The sequence below is a fragment of the Cornus florida genome, unplaced genomic scaffold (assembly GCF_030987335.1).
Source record: "Cornus florida cultivar Cherokee Brave unplaced genomic scaffold, ASM3098733v1 CherokeeBrave_3.0.0_Hap2_Chr07, whole genome shotgun sequence".
Classification (NCBI taxonomy): domain Eukaryota; kingdom Viridiplantae; phylum Streptophyta; class Magnoliopsida; order Cornales; family Cornaceae; genus Cornus; species Cornus florida.
Genome location: NW_026775577.1, coordinates 17,821,886 through 17,838,896, shown reverse-complemented (window position 1 = coordinate 17,838,896; position 17,011 = coordinate 17,821,886). Strand labels below are relative to the sequence as shown.

At 32.2% G+C, this 17,011-nt stretch overlaps 2 protein-coding genes across 3 annotated transcripts; one reads left to right on the top strand and one right to left on the bottom strand.

Moving 5' to 3' along the window:
• The first annotated feature begins 813 nt into the window (after positions 1–813).
• On the top strand, positions 814–11,715 carry LOC132266640 (3-epi-6-deoxocathasterone 23-monooxygenase CYP90C1). Its single transcript, XM_059767569.1, has 9 exons — positions 814–1,310; positions 4,403–4,727; positions 5,155–5,304; positions 5,479–5,757; positions 10,074–10,163; positions 10,291–10,369; positions 10,583–10,689; positions 10,980–11,107; positions 11,344–11,715. The coding sequence occupies exons 1-9, from the start codon at positions 1,090–1,092 to the stop codon at positions 11,432–11,434; spliced, it is 1,470 nt and encodes a 489-aa protein (XP_059623552.1). The 5' UTR covers positions 814–1,089; the 3' UTR covers positions 11,435–11,715.
• Positions 11,716–12,047: 332 nt separating this feature from the next.
• LOC132266641 (ribosomal RNA small subunit methyltransferase, mitochondrial) lies at positions 12,048–14,537 on the bottom strand. Of its 2 annotated transcripts, none has more exons than XM_059767570.1 (3): positions 13,920–14,537; positions 12,849–13,618; positions 12,048–12,642 (listed from the first exon to the last, which is right to left on the bottom strand). In XM_059767570.1, exons 1-2 carry the CDS (start codon positions 14,331–14,333, stop codon positions 12,857–12,859), a joined length of 1,176 nt encoding a protein of 391 aa, XP_059623553.1. In that variant the 5' UTR covers positions 14,334–14,537; the 3' UTR covers positions 12,048–12,642; positions 12,849–12,856. The 2 variants fall into 2 exon arrangements, with proteins under 2 accessions (XP_059623553.1, XP_059623554.1); XM_059767571.1 differs by having other exon boundaries at positions 12,048–12,589.
• Positions 14,538–17,011: the final 2,474 nt, after the last annotated feature.

Sequence of the window (17,011 nt, the reverse complement as noted above, 5' to 3'; positions counted from 1 at the left end):
AAGACTTGAAGAATCATTATCATATAAGTATATATATATATATTGCTTTGTTTCTTTAGTGACTTGAACTTTAACCATTCTTTTATTCCTTTTGAAAGATGAAAAAATATTAATTACCAGAAATCTTGGATACAAACTTCAGAGTATATAAAATATAATTTTAATAAATAATAGTAATAATAACTGAGGAAGGAGAAATAATAATAATTGACAGTATTAATTACTAGTTTATAATCTTTTGTTTTGAAAGGTAAAATAAAAATAATAATAATGAATAATGTAGTATTTTTATTATACTTCCTAAATACACCTTACCACATGGATTACTATTAACAATTATACCTTATTTTTGAAGATGACGAGGAGCACGTTACTACTACAACTTTTTTGACCAACATTTTGAAATGGGCTGGCCACACTGTTTACTATTAATTAAGCTATTGCTATCTTTTAATACACTATATAAACAATACTTTTTCTTTTTTTATTTTTTTCTCAAATTTTTATTATTATTTTTAATATGATGAGAAGCTTGTTTATTAAGTGACTATGGGGTTTTAGCAAATCACATATTAATATGTAATAAATAAAAAATTTAATAAAATTGACACATTTAATTAATTACATGACATCATATTAATTAAAATTATATATTCGAACTTTCTAATAAATGATGGAGTGAAGAGTTCAAATTCCGTTTAAAATTTCAATAAAATAAATAAATAAAAATCAATTTACACAATATTCCATACTTACCCTTCTCTTCCTTCTTTCTCAGATACCAAACGCATCATTTATAGATTGGAGTGTGGGACAAAAATAAAGATGGGCTTCTTATTTATTGAGAGTTCCAAATCTCACTCCATCAAATATTTTTTTTTCCTTTTTTATTATCGTCTCATTCAATTCTCTCTTATCACCAAACACAACTTACTTTATCGCTCTCTCTCTCTTTGACTTAGTGTATATATATATATACATATAAGGTAATTGGAATTGAGGGAGAAACCATATCATATATTTCTGAGTGTTGGTTGGCAAGTGTTTGGGAGAAAAGAAAAAAATTGATAAATTTTCTTGGTGAGAAAGATGGAATGGACATTGGGATATTGGGTTGTGTTGGTGATGAGTAGTAGTAGTTGTGGGTGGTGTTTGTATAAGGTGATAAAATGGATTGTTGAAGGGAAGGAGAAGAAGATTGGGGTTCCAAGAGGAAGCTCAGGCTGGCCTTTTATAGGGGAAACTCTGCACTTCATTGCGTCTGGTTACTCCTCTAGACCTGTCACCTTCATGGACAAACGCAAGAATCTGTAAGTCCCCTTCTCTCTCTCTCTCTCTCTCTCTCTCTCTCTCACACACACACACACACATACATACACACACACCTATTTGTGTTTTGACTTGCAATTTAATTTCCTCTTGTTATCTCCATGGATGGACTGTGTACTGTCTTGTCATTCAACCGGTGTATAAGCACAACTCCATGTCCCCTTCTCTCTCTCTCACACACACACACACTATTTCTCCCCTCAAACCCTAGCATGATGAAAAGAAAGGTGGACACAGAGCAGTACTGAATTTCAATATCAATTGTATTTTCTTATTTTCTGATGGGAAATGAAGTAAAGGGTGAGAAGAAAGTATGTGTTTAATGTGTGCTAATGTTACCTAAAAACCTTGTTATTATTATTATTATTATATATAAGAAATAGTATTATTATAACAATCATTTTTGAGAATATATGTATATTCTCCGCCAATGACATTCTGACATGCAAATGAAAAAAAAAAAAAAAATTCTCAAACTATTTATTACTATAGATTATGCAAGCAACAAATGTATGTTTAGTGTGAAATTACTCAATATTCCTTTGAGAACTAGACAGATCATAGGAAGAAAAACAGAAGCAGGTGAAATTGGTTTAATTATTTGATTTGATTGATTCATGAATGTAAATAAAGTTGTTTAAAATGGCGGAAAGGCACAATCCTTTTTTTGTGTTCTTTGTACTAGTGGTATAAATGAAATGTCACTTTCCAAAAACGTAGTTGGACCCTTATGGCTAATTATTAGTAGAACTATACTCAAATAATAATAATAATAATAATTAAAATTAAATTAAATTAAAGTAAATAAATCTATAATTAAAAGTTTTACAATAATATGTAGTTATAATATTTTTTTCTCTCGTTATTTTTATTTTTATTTTTTCCTTTTCTTTCTTTTTTTATTTAAATTTGAACAATCTATATTTGTTGATTTTTTATTTTACTATATTCATTGGGTTTCCTGAAATCAAGTTCTGACTTGGTTCCAACATATACCTACTTAGTTTTATTTTATTCCCGAACTAATAACAATTTTTCTTAATTTGTTTTGGATATATATTTTTTTAAAATATTTTTTGTCCTTTTGTGAAGATATTTATACATGTGTATTTCTTTTTACATTACAATTTACTGAGTAAGACTAAAGGATTGTTTGATAAATTAAAACTTTTTAAGAATTAAGACTTTAAAGTATCGAAATAAATAGTTTAAAATTTTAATATTTAGCCTCAAGTAATAAGAGATATCTTTGTCACTTAAAAACTTATTTTATTTTAAATAGTATTTATTATTTTTAATGATATTTAAATTAGGTATTTTTTTAATATGTTTAAAATTATGTATACTAACACCTAACTATAATATTATAGAAGTCACTTAGGGCAATCTAGATTCAACTTTACCATTATTGTCAATCATGCAGTATTTTCTTTGTAGGAAGAAAAAAAAAAGTATTTTCTTTTTTGGATTATTGAATTAGTTGTTTGCCCACAATTTTCTCTAAATTTACAAAACTTTTTGTTCCTTTGTTATTTCACAATAGATGTGACTGATTAGATGGGATGGGATGTCCTATCATGTGTGTGTTTTCTTTTCCCATGTTCCAAATCATGTGTTTTCTTTTTCTGTGGGACATAATATGGACCTTCACTTATTATGCTACATCAACTCATGATGATGACAAACACCTTCATTTTTCTTTTCCTTTTTTTTTTTTTTTCTTTTTAAAATTTTATTTATTGGTAAGTCATTATGACTAAAACCCTTTGTTTTTTTCTTCTTGGATTGGTTAGTGGACAATGTGATAATGCTCTATAATTAAATGAATTCTATCATAATTAACCTCACACAAGTGTATAACAAATTATTCTTAGTAGGGTCTTATAAAGTTATTAAATTTGACTATCTTTTATTTTTAAACAAAGAAATGTTTCAAGAAGTGCCCTTATTTTATATATATGCCTCCACTTTTGTCTAATCACTTTTAAAAACTAATAAAGCACACAGAAAACATGCTTGCTGGAAGCAGCTTTCTTTGTTTATTAAAGAAAATGAAAAGGAAAAGCAGTTTTTGTTTTGAAAATTTTGATTGTTTCATTCTCAAAAATTCAAAAAGAAATAAATAAATACTATATAAAAATTTGGAAAACAAATACAATACTAGCTAGAAACTCTCTTAAAACATTGAACTCTTTTTGTTCCATGCATTTAATGTATTAAACGATTTAGGTAATTTACTAGGAGGCTTTTCAATTAAGCAGCAAAAATGGTGGAAATCGGAAAACATCGAGTGAAAATAATAGCACCAAGAATGACTTTTGTAAAAAGGAGAAAGCTGCCATGCAGAAAAGTAGACCTTTAGGCACTGGAACCCTTATTGCTTCTGCAGGTAAAATAAAATCACCATTTTCTTTCCATAGACTGCAACCCCTTCTCTCTTCCTTCAATCAATGAAAAAGCAACAAATCAAAAATTAAATGACTAGAATCTACCTCACTATCTGTGTATGCATGTATGTATGTGTATATGTAGATGGCTGGGTAGTCGAGTAAACTAGTGTTTTCTGTTAAATTTGGAGTGTTAGGTTTTGACTCTCTATATAACTTCTAACACTTCTTGTCTTAAAAAATTATATATATATACGTATGTGTGTATATATATATATACTGTATATATTTGTGTGTTATATTGAAGAGGATTTAGGTCCCTTTCGATGAAACTATATCACAGTTGTCACCGGTGTCATTCTCAATTATATACCTATATATATTTAAAAATTAAAATAATTATATACATATATATATTTTTAAATTCAAGCAACACACTCCAATTTGTCCCCCTGTAACGGATTTGAAGACTTAACCTCTCTTTAGTAGCCATCCTAATGGACTCGAAGACTTAACCTCTCATTTGGAGCCATTTTTGTTAAAGTGCATTGCTACCAAATATATTTTATCACAAATAAAATGTTTTTATTTCAGTAGATCATATCATTATGTATGAGTATTTAATTAATTAGTAATGCCATGTTATCGATATTCTAGAAGGATTAAAGCATTTTTTGTTGTTTTAGGTATGGGAGGGTGTTCAAAACACACATATTGGGAAGACATTTGATAGTGTCCACAGACCAAGACGTGAACAAGGTGGTTTTACAGAACCATGGGAACGTTTTCATACCATATTATCCCAAATCAATCACTGAACTACTTGGAAAATCTTCAATACTGCAAATGAATGGAGCTCTACAGAAGAGACTTCATGCCCTTATTGGAGGCTTCCTCAGATCTCCACAACTCAAAGCTCGTATAACAAAAGATATTGAAAACTCTTTCAAACTCTCCTTGTCCACTTGGAAACACAAACACCTTGTTTTCATCCAAGAAGAAACCAAACAGGTCCCTCTCTCTCTCTATATGTATATGTTATATACACACATTATCATCCATGTATGTATATATTCTCGCTCTGTTCCAAAATAAGTGTTCTATTTTGAAACAGAGGGAGTATATGTTTGTATAGGACGGACCTATTAAGGGCTTAGTGGGAGAGCCGCCCCAATATATATATTTTTTATTTTCAAAATTATTTATAATTTTTGTTAAAATTTTAAAAATGCCCTTACTCAATTTTTGATATTACCCCCACAATATATTCTGGTTGTTCAAAGTTATCTCAACTAGTATAATTTTTTGGGTTCATCACTATGTTTGTATATGCACGTATCTTGTATAATTTTTTGTGTTCATCACTATGTTTGTATATGCACGTATGTTGTTAACTATACGCACCTCTAATGGAGTTCGTTCTTTTTTGTGTATGTAGATTACGTTTGAAATTCTCGTCAAAGTGTTGATGAGCATTGATCCTGGTGAAGATTTAAACTTTTTGAAGAGAGAATTTGGGGAATTCATAAAAGGGTTGATTTGTTTACCCATCAAATTTCCGGGGACAACATTATATAAATGTTTGAAGGTAAAATAAACCATAAGTTAATAATTTTTAAACCTAATAGTTTAGCCAAGAATGCGGGCACACATGCACATCATACTAGTATATTTATATAAATATGTAGAAGCATGCATACATACATATGTATGTATATATATGTATGTAGGTGGTGATTGTGATGTGGGATTGTTCATGCAGGCAAAGGAAAGGTTGTTGAAAATGGTGCAAAGGATAGTTGAGGAGAGAAAAATGGCAATGGAGAAAACAGAAGAGAAGGGTAATTTAGTAAAAGATGCAATAGACCTGCTGTTGCGCGACACAGGCGAATCAAATGAGACGCAGCAACGTCTGCCGTTGGATTTCATCAGCGGGAATATCGTAGAGATGATGATCCCGGGGGAGGACACCGTGCCCATGGTGATGACCGTAGCTGTCAAATTCCTCAGTGACAACCCCGTCGTTTTAACGCGTGTAGTGGTACGTATGATCTAAAATGAAATTTTGATCCAACGGTTGGGATTGGGTCTGGAATTTACTTTTCACTTAGTGGGTCCCAGTTGTCCACGTCATCTTAGGTTATAGAAAGTATACCATATTGTTTTGACTTTTGAAATCCACTCTCAAATCTCAGTCAGACTCAGTAACGCCGTGCACGAGTGAGACTGCGATGTGTGATAGAGAGATAGAAAGAGTGGGGTCCACATTGTTTGTGTAATGATGTGGACGTCTCAGAGACGTAGGATTAAGATTGAACGGCTGTCAGATATGGACCACGTATTAACTTTGTCTGCGCTAATTGTGACCACTGACCATCAAGTGTCAGTTCTAAAGTAAGGCCCATGTTTGGATTTCAATGAGATGTCGCTCTCATTCACGCGATCGCGCTTTGCACTTTTTTACTCAAATTTGATTTAATTTTATCATTTTTACGTTCAAATTTTTATAATTTGTGACTTAATTTTATTACTTTTAGACTCCCGCTTTACGTGTCTTAAGTCATATTTTATATTAATTTTTTTAATATAAATTTTTGTATAATTTTAAATTTTTTTTTTTTTAGAAAATTATTTTTGGATGCATAGACAAAATATTTAACGGGAAAAATAATTGTATTTTTTTTTTTTTTTTTGTCAAAAAGGCATTCAAAGGAAAATTTACCTATTTTGAGACAATGACAACACGTGAAGTTTGATACATCTACAAAAAGCATTCCAATGGTAATAAATTGACATTTTTACCCTTTGACTTTTATATTGACTAATTTAAATGTTAAAATGACCTTTCTAACCTCATACCATAACAATTTCTTTTATTCTCTCTCTATTTTCTCTTTCTCATCCCTTAACACCAACACATACCGTCACACATATACACACATACACGCATACGCCGTATTTTATTTTCAATGATGTTAGGATGGGGAATTGATTTTAGTTATTTATTTTTGACTACTTTAATAAACAGTGTCCAATAAAGATTTTTGTATCACATAATTAATAAAATAATTTATCTTTTTTCATACTATTTAGTTTAACGATTGTCATGTAGTATGTAATAATGAATCTTTTTGCTCTCCAAGTTACCTTAAATAAATGTTTGTTAGACTTCTATAATAAAAAACTGTAAATCTACATAGTCTTTATCCGCATCATCAAACATTTAATAACAAAATGTAGTTATATCGTATATTTCATCAACGAACTTGGATCCAATCCAATGCACTTAAAAGTCCAGTGCTTCTCCTTTCACAACCCCACTCTGCACTCACTATATATATATATATATATATATATATATATATATATATAAAAGGTCAATACAAATATATTTGAAATTAAATTGAATTAGCTAATGATTTCAATGGCGGAGCACTTTGTGGAACATTAATGATATATATATATATATATATATAAATTACATTTGTGATGCACTTACACTTAATAAAAAAATAATTGTATAATACACACATAATTAGATAACCTAATATAAAGTTAGTGACTTCTAAGAATGTATCATGAATAACATACTGGGAAGAATTGTATAATTTAATTTACGCAAAATCTTTTAGTTAGAAGAGTGATGAATTTGACTTGAGCTAACTATAATTTAATGTGTGATAGTATGAGAAAGAGAAAATAGAGAGGAGAGAAGAAAAGAAATTGTTATGGGTATGAGGTTAGAAAGGTCATTTCAGCATTTAAATTAGTCAATATAAAAATCAAAGGGTAAAAATGTCAATTTATTACCATTGGGGTGTCTTTGGTAGATGTATCAAATTTCAGAGGGTGTCATTGTCCCAAAATAAGAAAAATTTCCTCTGAATATCCTTTCAGCAAACCTCAGGGGGGTGTTACTGTACTTTACTTTTTTTTTTTTTTAATTGATACTCACACACATGTTTTCATTGAGATTTGAACTCTTGATGTCTCTTTAAAAAATTAGGACCTATACCACTTGTCAATGCTTATTTAATTTCAAATTTTACGTTATACAATCTGTAGTATAAAGTTGGAGAATTAATTACAAATTAGGTGTATAGAGGCAAAAAAAAATTATAATTATAGTTTGTTTTTTCCATAATGTCTATGTTGACCTTTCTAGGATTCTCTCGTGATATTTTTGTAACAAGGAGTTATTATATGGCCTCAAGCCATTCACTATTAAGCACATAAAGAATTGTGTTAAAAAATATATAAACTTTTTTAATTTTTTACTTATCTGTCTAATAATCGGACCAATAATTTCAAAACCATCTAAATATTTCTCTTCCTTATATGTTACAAGGGAATAATTTAATTTTCATGGCTTTTAAAGAAATTTTCACCCTTTTTGAATGAAAATAATAATAATAAAAAATAGCCCTAAGTAACTGCTTTTTGTCCATGGCATATTCTCAATTATTTGCACTAGAATTGGTGTCCATGGCATGTTATTTTATTTATTTTTAGTTTTACAAAAAATTTACACATTCATTTTGTCTTTTCTGTTACAGCACGGTGTTAGAACAACAGAGACAGGATCTCGCATACGAATGATCCTGACCCTGTAATACAGAACCTATCCAGACTCTTAGGGTGTGTTTGGTATGGTTGATTTGGAGGGATAGGGAGAGAAAAGAAAAGAAATGATAGAGTGAGAGTGCGTTTGAGTAGGTTAAGTGAAGAAAAAAGAGAGGATAGGGTGAAATTAGGAGGGATAACTATCCCTTATTATCCCTCTTTATCCCTCATTTGGTTTTTCTTCCAATTTGAGAAGATAGGGAGAGAATGATAGTGGAGTAAGTGATTAATTAGTAATACAAAAAATACACTCCACAAATTAATATACAGAAAATGTGTGAATGGTTATAAAAGAGTATGATAGTAATTTGATCACTGTCCTTTCTTTTTTTTTTCTCTCCTCTATCTTATCCAAACAAGAATAAGTATCATTTCTTTTTTTTTTTTCTCTATTTATCCAAACACGAATAAAAATTATTACCATTCTTTTTTTTCTCTCTTAACTAATGCTATCCTTTCTTTTCTTTTGTCCTCTATCTATCCAAACACACCCTCATTTTAGATATTTCTACATTTTTTTAACACACTTGAGTATGAATTGATCATGTCCGTCCACTGTAGTTGGATCCTGACTCTTATTGTAGATTTGTCTACATCATTTTTTTTAACACACGTAAGTATGAATGGTCATGGTCATCCGCTGCAGCACAGTACGCCGTTGTGGGTCATTACGCTTATTGTAGATATGTCTACATCATTTTTTTAGCACCACAAAATGGAGAGGTGAACTAGCTGGTTGTAACTGAACTAGAAGTCCTTTATTCTAGTTCCATCTTTAGTTGGACTTGTAAAACACTGGTCCACACAGCGCCCACTTACTCTGTTGTGTAGTCACACTATTGTCAGAACTACTTAAAAGTACCGAACACGTCCTTCTGAAAAAAGGTGTTGTATTTATTTCAACATGGAGTAAATAAGAAGAATTAAGGTAAAAGAACACCTACCCTTTGTAGAGTAGCTCTCTTTTATATATCTATATCTATATATATATATATATAAAAGAAAGTAATGACATTTAATTCTATTCCACACCAACTCAATAATTCAATATGTACTTTGAAAATGTCAATATGCAGAACTGAAATTTTGGTCCACTTCATGAAAATCCTGCTGGGCCATAAATTGGCTTTTGACCATATGGTTCTGTGACAAAAATCTATATCATGAATCATGTCTTCACCGACTGTTCTTTATGTATTTATTTTTAATTTATTTATTACTCGTCTCAAATTAAATATTTTTATTTTGAGAATATAATTTTTTAAGAAGATAGAGTTTTAATATTTTTTTATTATATTGGTAGTGAATGAATTATTAGTATCAAATGTGTCTATAGTGGGTTCAGATGATATGACGGTTTACTTTTTATAAGTTCAATGTAAGAAGGTTCAATTAGTAATGTTACAAAAAAAAATAGTATTTTGACTTTTTAAATAAGACATTTATCTTGAGATAGTGAAAAAATGAAAAGGTGAACATTTAATTTGAAACCAAGATTTTTTATTTTTTTATTTTTTCCAGTAAGTTTGCGCCAATGTCTTAATATTACGTGTCACTATCCTTATTGCGACGTCCCAAACACTTTTATGTGTTAACGCATTTTGAAAATTGTTAAGACAAATAATGTGCAAAACAAATAATATTTACACAACGAGTCGTTACACTATGTGATTGATTTATTGGTGTTGTACTATGATTTGGTGCTGATGTTTTCGTTTTCGATGGTAATGGTAGGAGGAGAACATGGAATTGAAGAAGCTCAAAGCCCTTTCTGGCGATGAGTATGCTTGGACTGACTATGTGTCCTTGCAATTTACTCAAAATGTGAGTCTCAGATGTCGAAAAAATAAGATCCACAAAAATTAATTTTCACTTTGAAGTTTATGAAAAAAAATTGTGATTTGGTAAAAAAACAATTTTATGTTGGTACTGATTTGATATTTTTTGTTAGGTGATCAGTGAAACTCTTAGAATGGCAAACATCATCAATGCAGTTTGGAGGAAAGCTCTGAAGGATGTAGAAATCAAAGGTGTGTGTGTGTGTGTGTCTGTGTGTGTTTCAATGGTTTTGATGCATCTCAGTGTAGACTGTAGAATAATATATCTACTATTTTTTCTCTATAGCAGACTAAAAGAGAAAAGTATTTATGTGTTCCTCTTGATGTTTTCTTTTAGAATTTTTGCATCAACTGAAGCCTAGTCTCTGTGTGTGTGTGTGTGTGTGTGTGTGTGTTTTTTTGCAGGTTATTTGATACCAAAAGGATGGTGTGTCTTGGCATCCTTCAGTTCTGTTCATATGGATGAAGAAAATTATGAAAACCCATACAAATTTGATCCATGGAGATGGGAGGTCAGCATTTACAGACATTTTATTATTATTATATTCTAATTAAAGTGCATGCATAAATTTTCTTAACCAAAATCTGTATGTGTGATTTAGGGAGGGTGATAAAATATATATCTAAGGTCGTTCCATTTTCTATCTAATAGTGTCACACAAGTCATTTAAAGCCATGGTTATATGACCTAAAAACTATTCTTTGAAGCTGTGTTCGGAGCACTAAATTGGTGCCTTAAATTTGGAATTGGAGACCTCATTCTGGTCATTCTGAAAATTATTGCTCTTTTTCGTGTCGGCAGAAAACAGGGGCTGCTGTCAACAGCAATATCTTCACACCATTTGGTGGTGGACAAAGGTTGTGTCCTGGATTAGAACTCTCAAGGCTCGAAATCTCAATCTTCCTCCATCATCTTGTTACCACATACAGGTAATCTTTCCATGTGAACTCGTGAAAAATACCGAACATATACGCTTTGTCATGATATTAAACTCATACCACCAGACCTCTAGCCCGGATAGTGTAACCTCTCCTCCCCAAAGGGGAGGCTGATAGTTCGAGCCCCTGTGGGTATTTATCAAATGTTGCAACTTACTTGACTCAAGAAAGCCCTAGAATAGATTTTCCCGCGTATATATTGTGACATTTCAGTTCATCTTGTGCAGATGGGAGGCTGAGGCGGATGAGATTCTCAATTTTCCAACAGTCAAGATGAGGAAGAAGATGCCCATTACCGTCATGCCTATAGACCATTGAGCTTCATATGTGATAAGAGTAATGATATTTAGACCTATTTGTGTATGGCTATACAAATAGCAAATAGGTTACGAAAATCGGCCAAAGAATCATTTTCCTGTATGATATCATGACCACTCAGTCAGGGCCCTCGTGAGAGTTGGTTCCTGTCTTGGACCGCCTCATCGGGCCCTCTCCAGGGTCGTTTTCGGACTGACTGAATGCAAGTAGGGTAGATGGACTGAACAAACTTATCTAAGTCACAATCTATTATAAAGTTTATGGTTTTTTTTTTATAAGAACTTGTGTGGTGGTAATGAACTTGTCATCACTGTCATGGTGGTTGTCATGGTGGTTCTGTCCCATTCTGCGCACGTGCACAGGTAACCCATCAATAATGTCCGGTTGGTGAATGCACCATAGTACAAAATTCGTACCAAACATTTTTGTGCTCGAGTTCGAGAGTAACCACAAGAGCCATCCTCTCACAGTCACTCTCCTTAACCATAATGTCATCTCTTTTCTCAGAGTGATTGATTGGATACAAGAACATGCAGCAAAATTTGATAATCTATTTATTTTTATTTATTTTACTATTATTTTTTTTGATAAATTTTTCTATACTGCTCTTAAATTCAAACATGAGTAATCACGTTTGTCACATTTTTTTATAATAAAATTCAAAAAAATAAATAACAATTATTGGTTCTCTATTCTTCTCAATAAAAATAGTCCAGAACCCATGAGGTAAAATCTCACAAGCCTGACATCTTCGCGCTCTTTCAGTAATGTTCAGAGCAAGTTCAAAAAAAAAACAAAAGAAAAGAAAAAATCAACATTGCATTTAAGTTGTTTGTTCAGAGCAAGTTCCTCCCTATCTGCTCGCGACAGAAGGCACCAAAACCCCGAAAAGGACTGGTTCAAATGTATATTTAGACAAGCACAAAGCTTCCGATGAGATGCTGCTGCAGATAGAATTGCAGCATTGAGTAGAATGTTGATCATGCAACCTGCCAATTTACAGCAGCATCTTCCTCCAAGAAATGCATGCTCGCGTTTGAAACGGTGGACTTGTTCTGTGGTTTGGCAGAAGAAAAAAAACCAGCTACTCCATTTTAGTGGGCGATTCCACGGCTGACTTCTATTCCCTTGATTCGGTAGATGAAGCACAAAACGCTGGATGAATAATCATAAAAAATAACGATGTTTAAAATGAAAATGCAAAGAACCTGCACCAGAAAGCCAAAGCAAAGATTACTATGAAGCCAAATAGAACCACAATATAATTAGACTGATTAAAGAAACTACATAAAATTGATGTAGATATCGTCTTCCTTTCATCAAAATTTTTGGGTTGTGTTTAATTCTGATTATTTCTTCTGAGATTCCTTCTGTGACAGAAATGTGTGAAAATTAAGCAAGAAGTCAGTATTACAATGGAGTTTAGGCAGCAGCAAATTCTACATTGCTTGCATCCCTCTTCTTTGCTCGATCACGAAAGTGAATCCCAGCTTGATTAAATAAAGAGAGCAAGTGCAGCAATTCCTCATTCGATAGCTTTGAAGGCCTTTTATCCTCAAACCCACTGGATTTCAGAACTCCAATGATTTTTTCCTTAAACAAATTCATCCCCATTTCCGAGCCAAAGGATAAAGAGTAGTTCCCTTCATCACTCTCACCTTCTTTGTCCTCTTCATCTCCATCATCACTGCAATCAGAATTGTCGAAATCAACAGCATTTCCTTCATTAGAACCTGTCACTTCAGACAATTTCAGTAGCTGCATCAACTTCCTCTTTTGCTTAAATGTCGCACCCAATGTTTTGTTCTTCTTAATAAAGCACACTGCTGTGAAGGCACGCCATTCATCGAGATCAACCTCTGGGATTTCAGCTTTTTGCCGGATTTTAACAACGGAAGAGTCAACTTTTGGACAAGGTAGAAAGTGCCTCTTGCTTACATCCATGACAAACTCCACTTCAGCCACTAACTTCACATTTGCAGCCAAACGATTATACTCCGAGTCACCAGGATTCGCCAATAATCGCCGTGCAAACTCTTTCTGAAGTAGAAGTGTTGCGCTCCTAAATGGAATTGCTCCAAATACCAATTTAGCCAAAAGAGGCGATGATATTCCATACGGAATGTTTGCCACAACAAGATCAAATTGCGGAAACTCAGTCTTCAACGCATCCTTGCATATAACCTGCAAGACCCAATTCAATTCAGTATATTCTAAAGTCATTTTCAGGCTCAAAACCTTCTGTGACACGTTTCATCAAACGACATATAAACAAGTTATTACTTACAGTCACCCAATTCAATTCAGCTTATTCTAAAGTCATTTTCATGCTCAAAAGCTTCTGCGACACATTTCATCGAAGGACATATAAACAAGTTATTCTTACAGTCACCCAATTCAATTCAGCATATTCTAAAATCATTTTCAGGCTCAAAACCTTCTGTGACGCATTTCATCGAACAATATATAAGCAGTTTATTCTTACAGTCAGTTTTTCCTCAAGTCCGTGCTCTGCGACACGATTGTGGAGAATCTCCACCATTCTCTTGTCAATTTCAACTGCGATGACCTTTCTGGCGACTTCGAGAAGCTTCAGAGTGAGATTTCCGGTGCCTGGTCCGATCTCCAGAACAGTGTCGGTCGGCCTTATGTCAGATTTTTGGACAATGGAATCAAGAACTCGTTGGTTGGTGAGAATGTGCTGACCCATGCTTTTGTGTAGATGTATATTCTTTTCTTGATTTTCAGTTCTCTTTCGAACTCTATCATCATCTTCGTCCTCGTCTCTAGGGTTGTATCTACGACTATATTTTGCGCGAAGTTGTTGTTGGAGAGATGGTTGGCGGAGGAGGGTGAGTTTGGAAACAAAGGTTGATAGAAATTTGGGACGGTGAATCATTTGGTTGTTTCAGAACAAAGTGGAAGGTTTTTAGGGAACTTGACCGTTAAAATTTTGAAATTCAGTTGGTAGAAGAAGATGCGACTAGAGTACCAAAAAGAAAAAAGCTACTACTCCGTATTAAGCCAACGAGTCCATGGGTCTTATGGGTCACTCAATTTAGTTCCAAATTCCACAAAAGTGATGCCCTATCAAGTTGGCCCATGTTCTTTTTGTTGGGAAAAATAACAATAGACACACACAGTTACACACACACACCTTTTAGAGACTATTAGAAACATACATAAATCATGTCATCTATTTCAAGAGTATTAAAGTATTTTTTTTTTCTTATTGCCTGTCAGTACACAAATATATATATATACATATAGCGACGGCCCCAAAAAATTTTGTGAGGGGGGCCGCCTTTTAATTTGTGGGGGCAAATTTATATAGTGAGTCTATTTTCAAAAAATTAAAGTATAAAATGCAAAAATAATAATAATAATAATAATAATAATAATAATAATAATAATCAGTGGGGCGGATTGTAATTTTAATAGGGGCATCTTCATAAATTTTCAAAAATTTGAAGTATAAAATGCAACAAAAAAAAAAAAAAAAAAATCTAATGGGAGTGAATTGTATTGTTAGTGGAGGCATCTTCATAAATTCTCAAAATTTTAAGATATAAAATGAAAATATAAAAAATTTAATGGAGGCATCCACCCCCACTAGTCCTATGTTAAGTCCGTGCCTATATATATATATATATATATATATTAGTAAAAACTAAAAACATAAATAAATAAAGTCTTCCAGTTTAAATTTGGAATTAATATGTAAGAGTCATATTGCTCAAGTGATTGGGTTACTTCAGAACCCGTGTTCGAATTTGCACCCTCCTCCTCGCTTCTAACAACGAACCATACTAATGATTCAATCTTTTCCATGTGATCAATATTTTAATTAACAAAACCAAAAAACAAAATTATATCAAGGGTGGTTCCCCTTTCATTCAATTATGAAGCTTCTTGGGCCAGATGCACTCAACCATGCTTTGGGCCTGAGAAACTTTGAGCCCACTTGAAGTTTTTGGTATAAAACTTTCACACAATTTTCTTTCCCGGGAAGTTAAACCAAATGCAACCTCTTACAACAAAAACAAAACAAAACCTAAACAAAGAATATAATGTAAATGTTCTTTTTTATTTTTTTTATTTTGTTTTTTTACTGGTAAGAAACTCACACACCTATTTATTGGTACAGGATTTAAACCTTACCATCCCGTTCAAACAGCCACTATCTGCATAAACAACTAACATTATATAGATATGGTTAATTTCAATCCATACATGATCTTAACTTTTAGGGTTTTTTCTTCTTCTCGGATTCTAAAATGATATCATTATAATCTTAATCTCGATAAGACCTTGTCTCCTCGAGCTATGATTGCATTCACGCCTAATTTTGCATCCAATAAAGGCTGTGTGGGTGATTCAGAAAATAATTGAAGTGTACCGTTGGAAAATAAAAGTGGAGAATATAATCTTCTTTTTTTGGAAGTTGGATGGTAGTTATATAACTAAAAAAGATATTCTATTTGAACAATACATAGAAGATAGATGTGTTAGGACTTAAAGACATAATAAACAAGCCATAAAGAGCAAACATATAGGCCCCAAAGTTTAGGACACAGTCATAGCAATCACATGCATGCCCTAAAAGAGTTTTGTGTGAGTCGTATAAATTAAGGGATGGATGACACTTCAAGGGAGTGCAAAACCCTAATGAATAATCTTCTTCAAGGGCTTGGGCTTGTTCATGGTGTCGGTATTACACTCTAAATTCTTTTTTATTATTGATAGTGTTAATCAGGCTGTCGTGGGAGTCTCACTTCTTTATATTTTATATACATCTCTAATTATTCGGTCAAATAATTCACTTCAATTCACAGAGCTTAAAAGCATTTTCCTCTTATTATATGCACTATCCTTTATACTATTTAACGTTTTGCAAATCATTTATGTAATGTGATTAGTTTCAACCAACTAAAGGAGTTGAATTTTGATACCCTAACGGTCATGATACCCTAACGGTCATATGAAAAAGTGAGTAGTGATGATTTTAGTTAGTTAGTGGGGTTCTTTGGTCATAACGGTCATCTTTGGCGCGCTTTTTGTGGGGCCCATTATTAACAACCATCCAACCTTTCTTTCACCGATGAGCCAATCACGCATCGTCTCACGGGTACCTTTCATCAGAGTTCAGTATCTATGAATCTATGATAATATGTTTTAGCCTAGAGATGATGAAGATAAAATTGATGTGAGTATCATTTATGTAAAATATAATACACACACAAGGAATCCTCACAAGAGAATTAATGGATATGAAGTATATATATATACATATATGTTACTATGTATATATTAAGAGACGGAGTCAGAATTTTTTTTTCAAAAGTTAGTATTGTACACTCTAACATATATTTACAATATAATGTATGATATTTTTGGAATGAAAGTAATTTATAAATATAAAATATAAAGATTAAAGAAACAATTTAAGAGAAAAAATAAGAATCATATATAAAATTTTAGGAGAAATGAAAAAACTTCAAGGGTACGTTTTAGATATTTTCATAAAAACCATATATATTATTATAAAATATATATAAAATACAAGAGAAAGGGAAA

Bases quoted from the DNA above. Each gene is read 5' to 3' on its own strand.
- LOC132266641 (XM_059767570.1), bottom strand. From the start codon at position 14,333: ATGATTCACCGTCCCAAATTTCTATCAACCTTTGTTTCCAAACTCACC. The intron at 13,619-13,919 runs GTAAGAATAAAC...TGGGTCTTGCAG, and splicing joins GACTTGAGGAAAAACTGACT to GTTATATGCAAGGATGCGTT.
- LOC132266640 (XM_059767569.1), top strand. From the start codon at position 1,090: ATGGAATGGACATTGGGATATTGGGTTGTGTTGGTGATGAGTAGTAGT. The intron at 5,758-10,073 runs GTACGTATGATC...TGGTAATGGTAG, and splicing joins TCGTTTTAACGCGTGTAGTG to GAGGAGAACATGGAATTGAA. The intron at 10,164-10,290 runs GTGAGTCTCAGA...ATTTTTTGTTAG, and splicing joins CCTTGCAATTTACTCAAAAT to GTGATCAGTGAAACTCTTAG.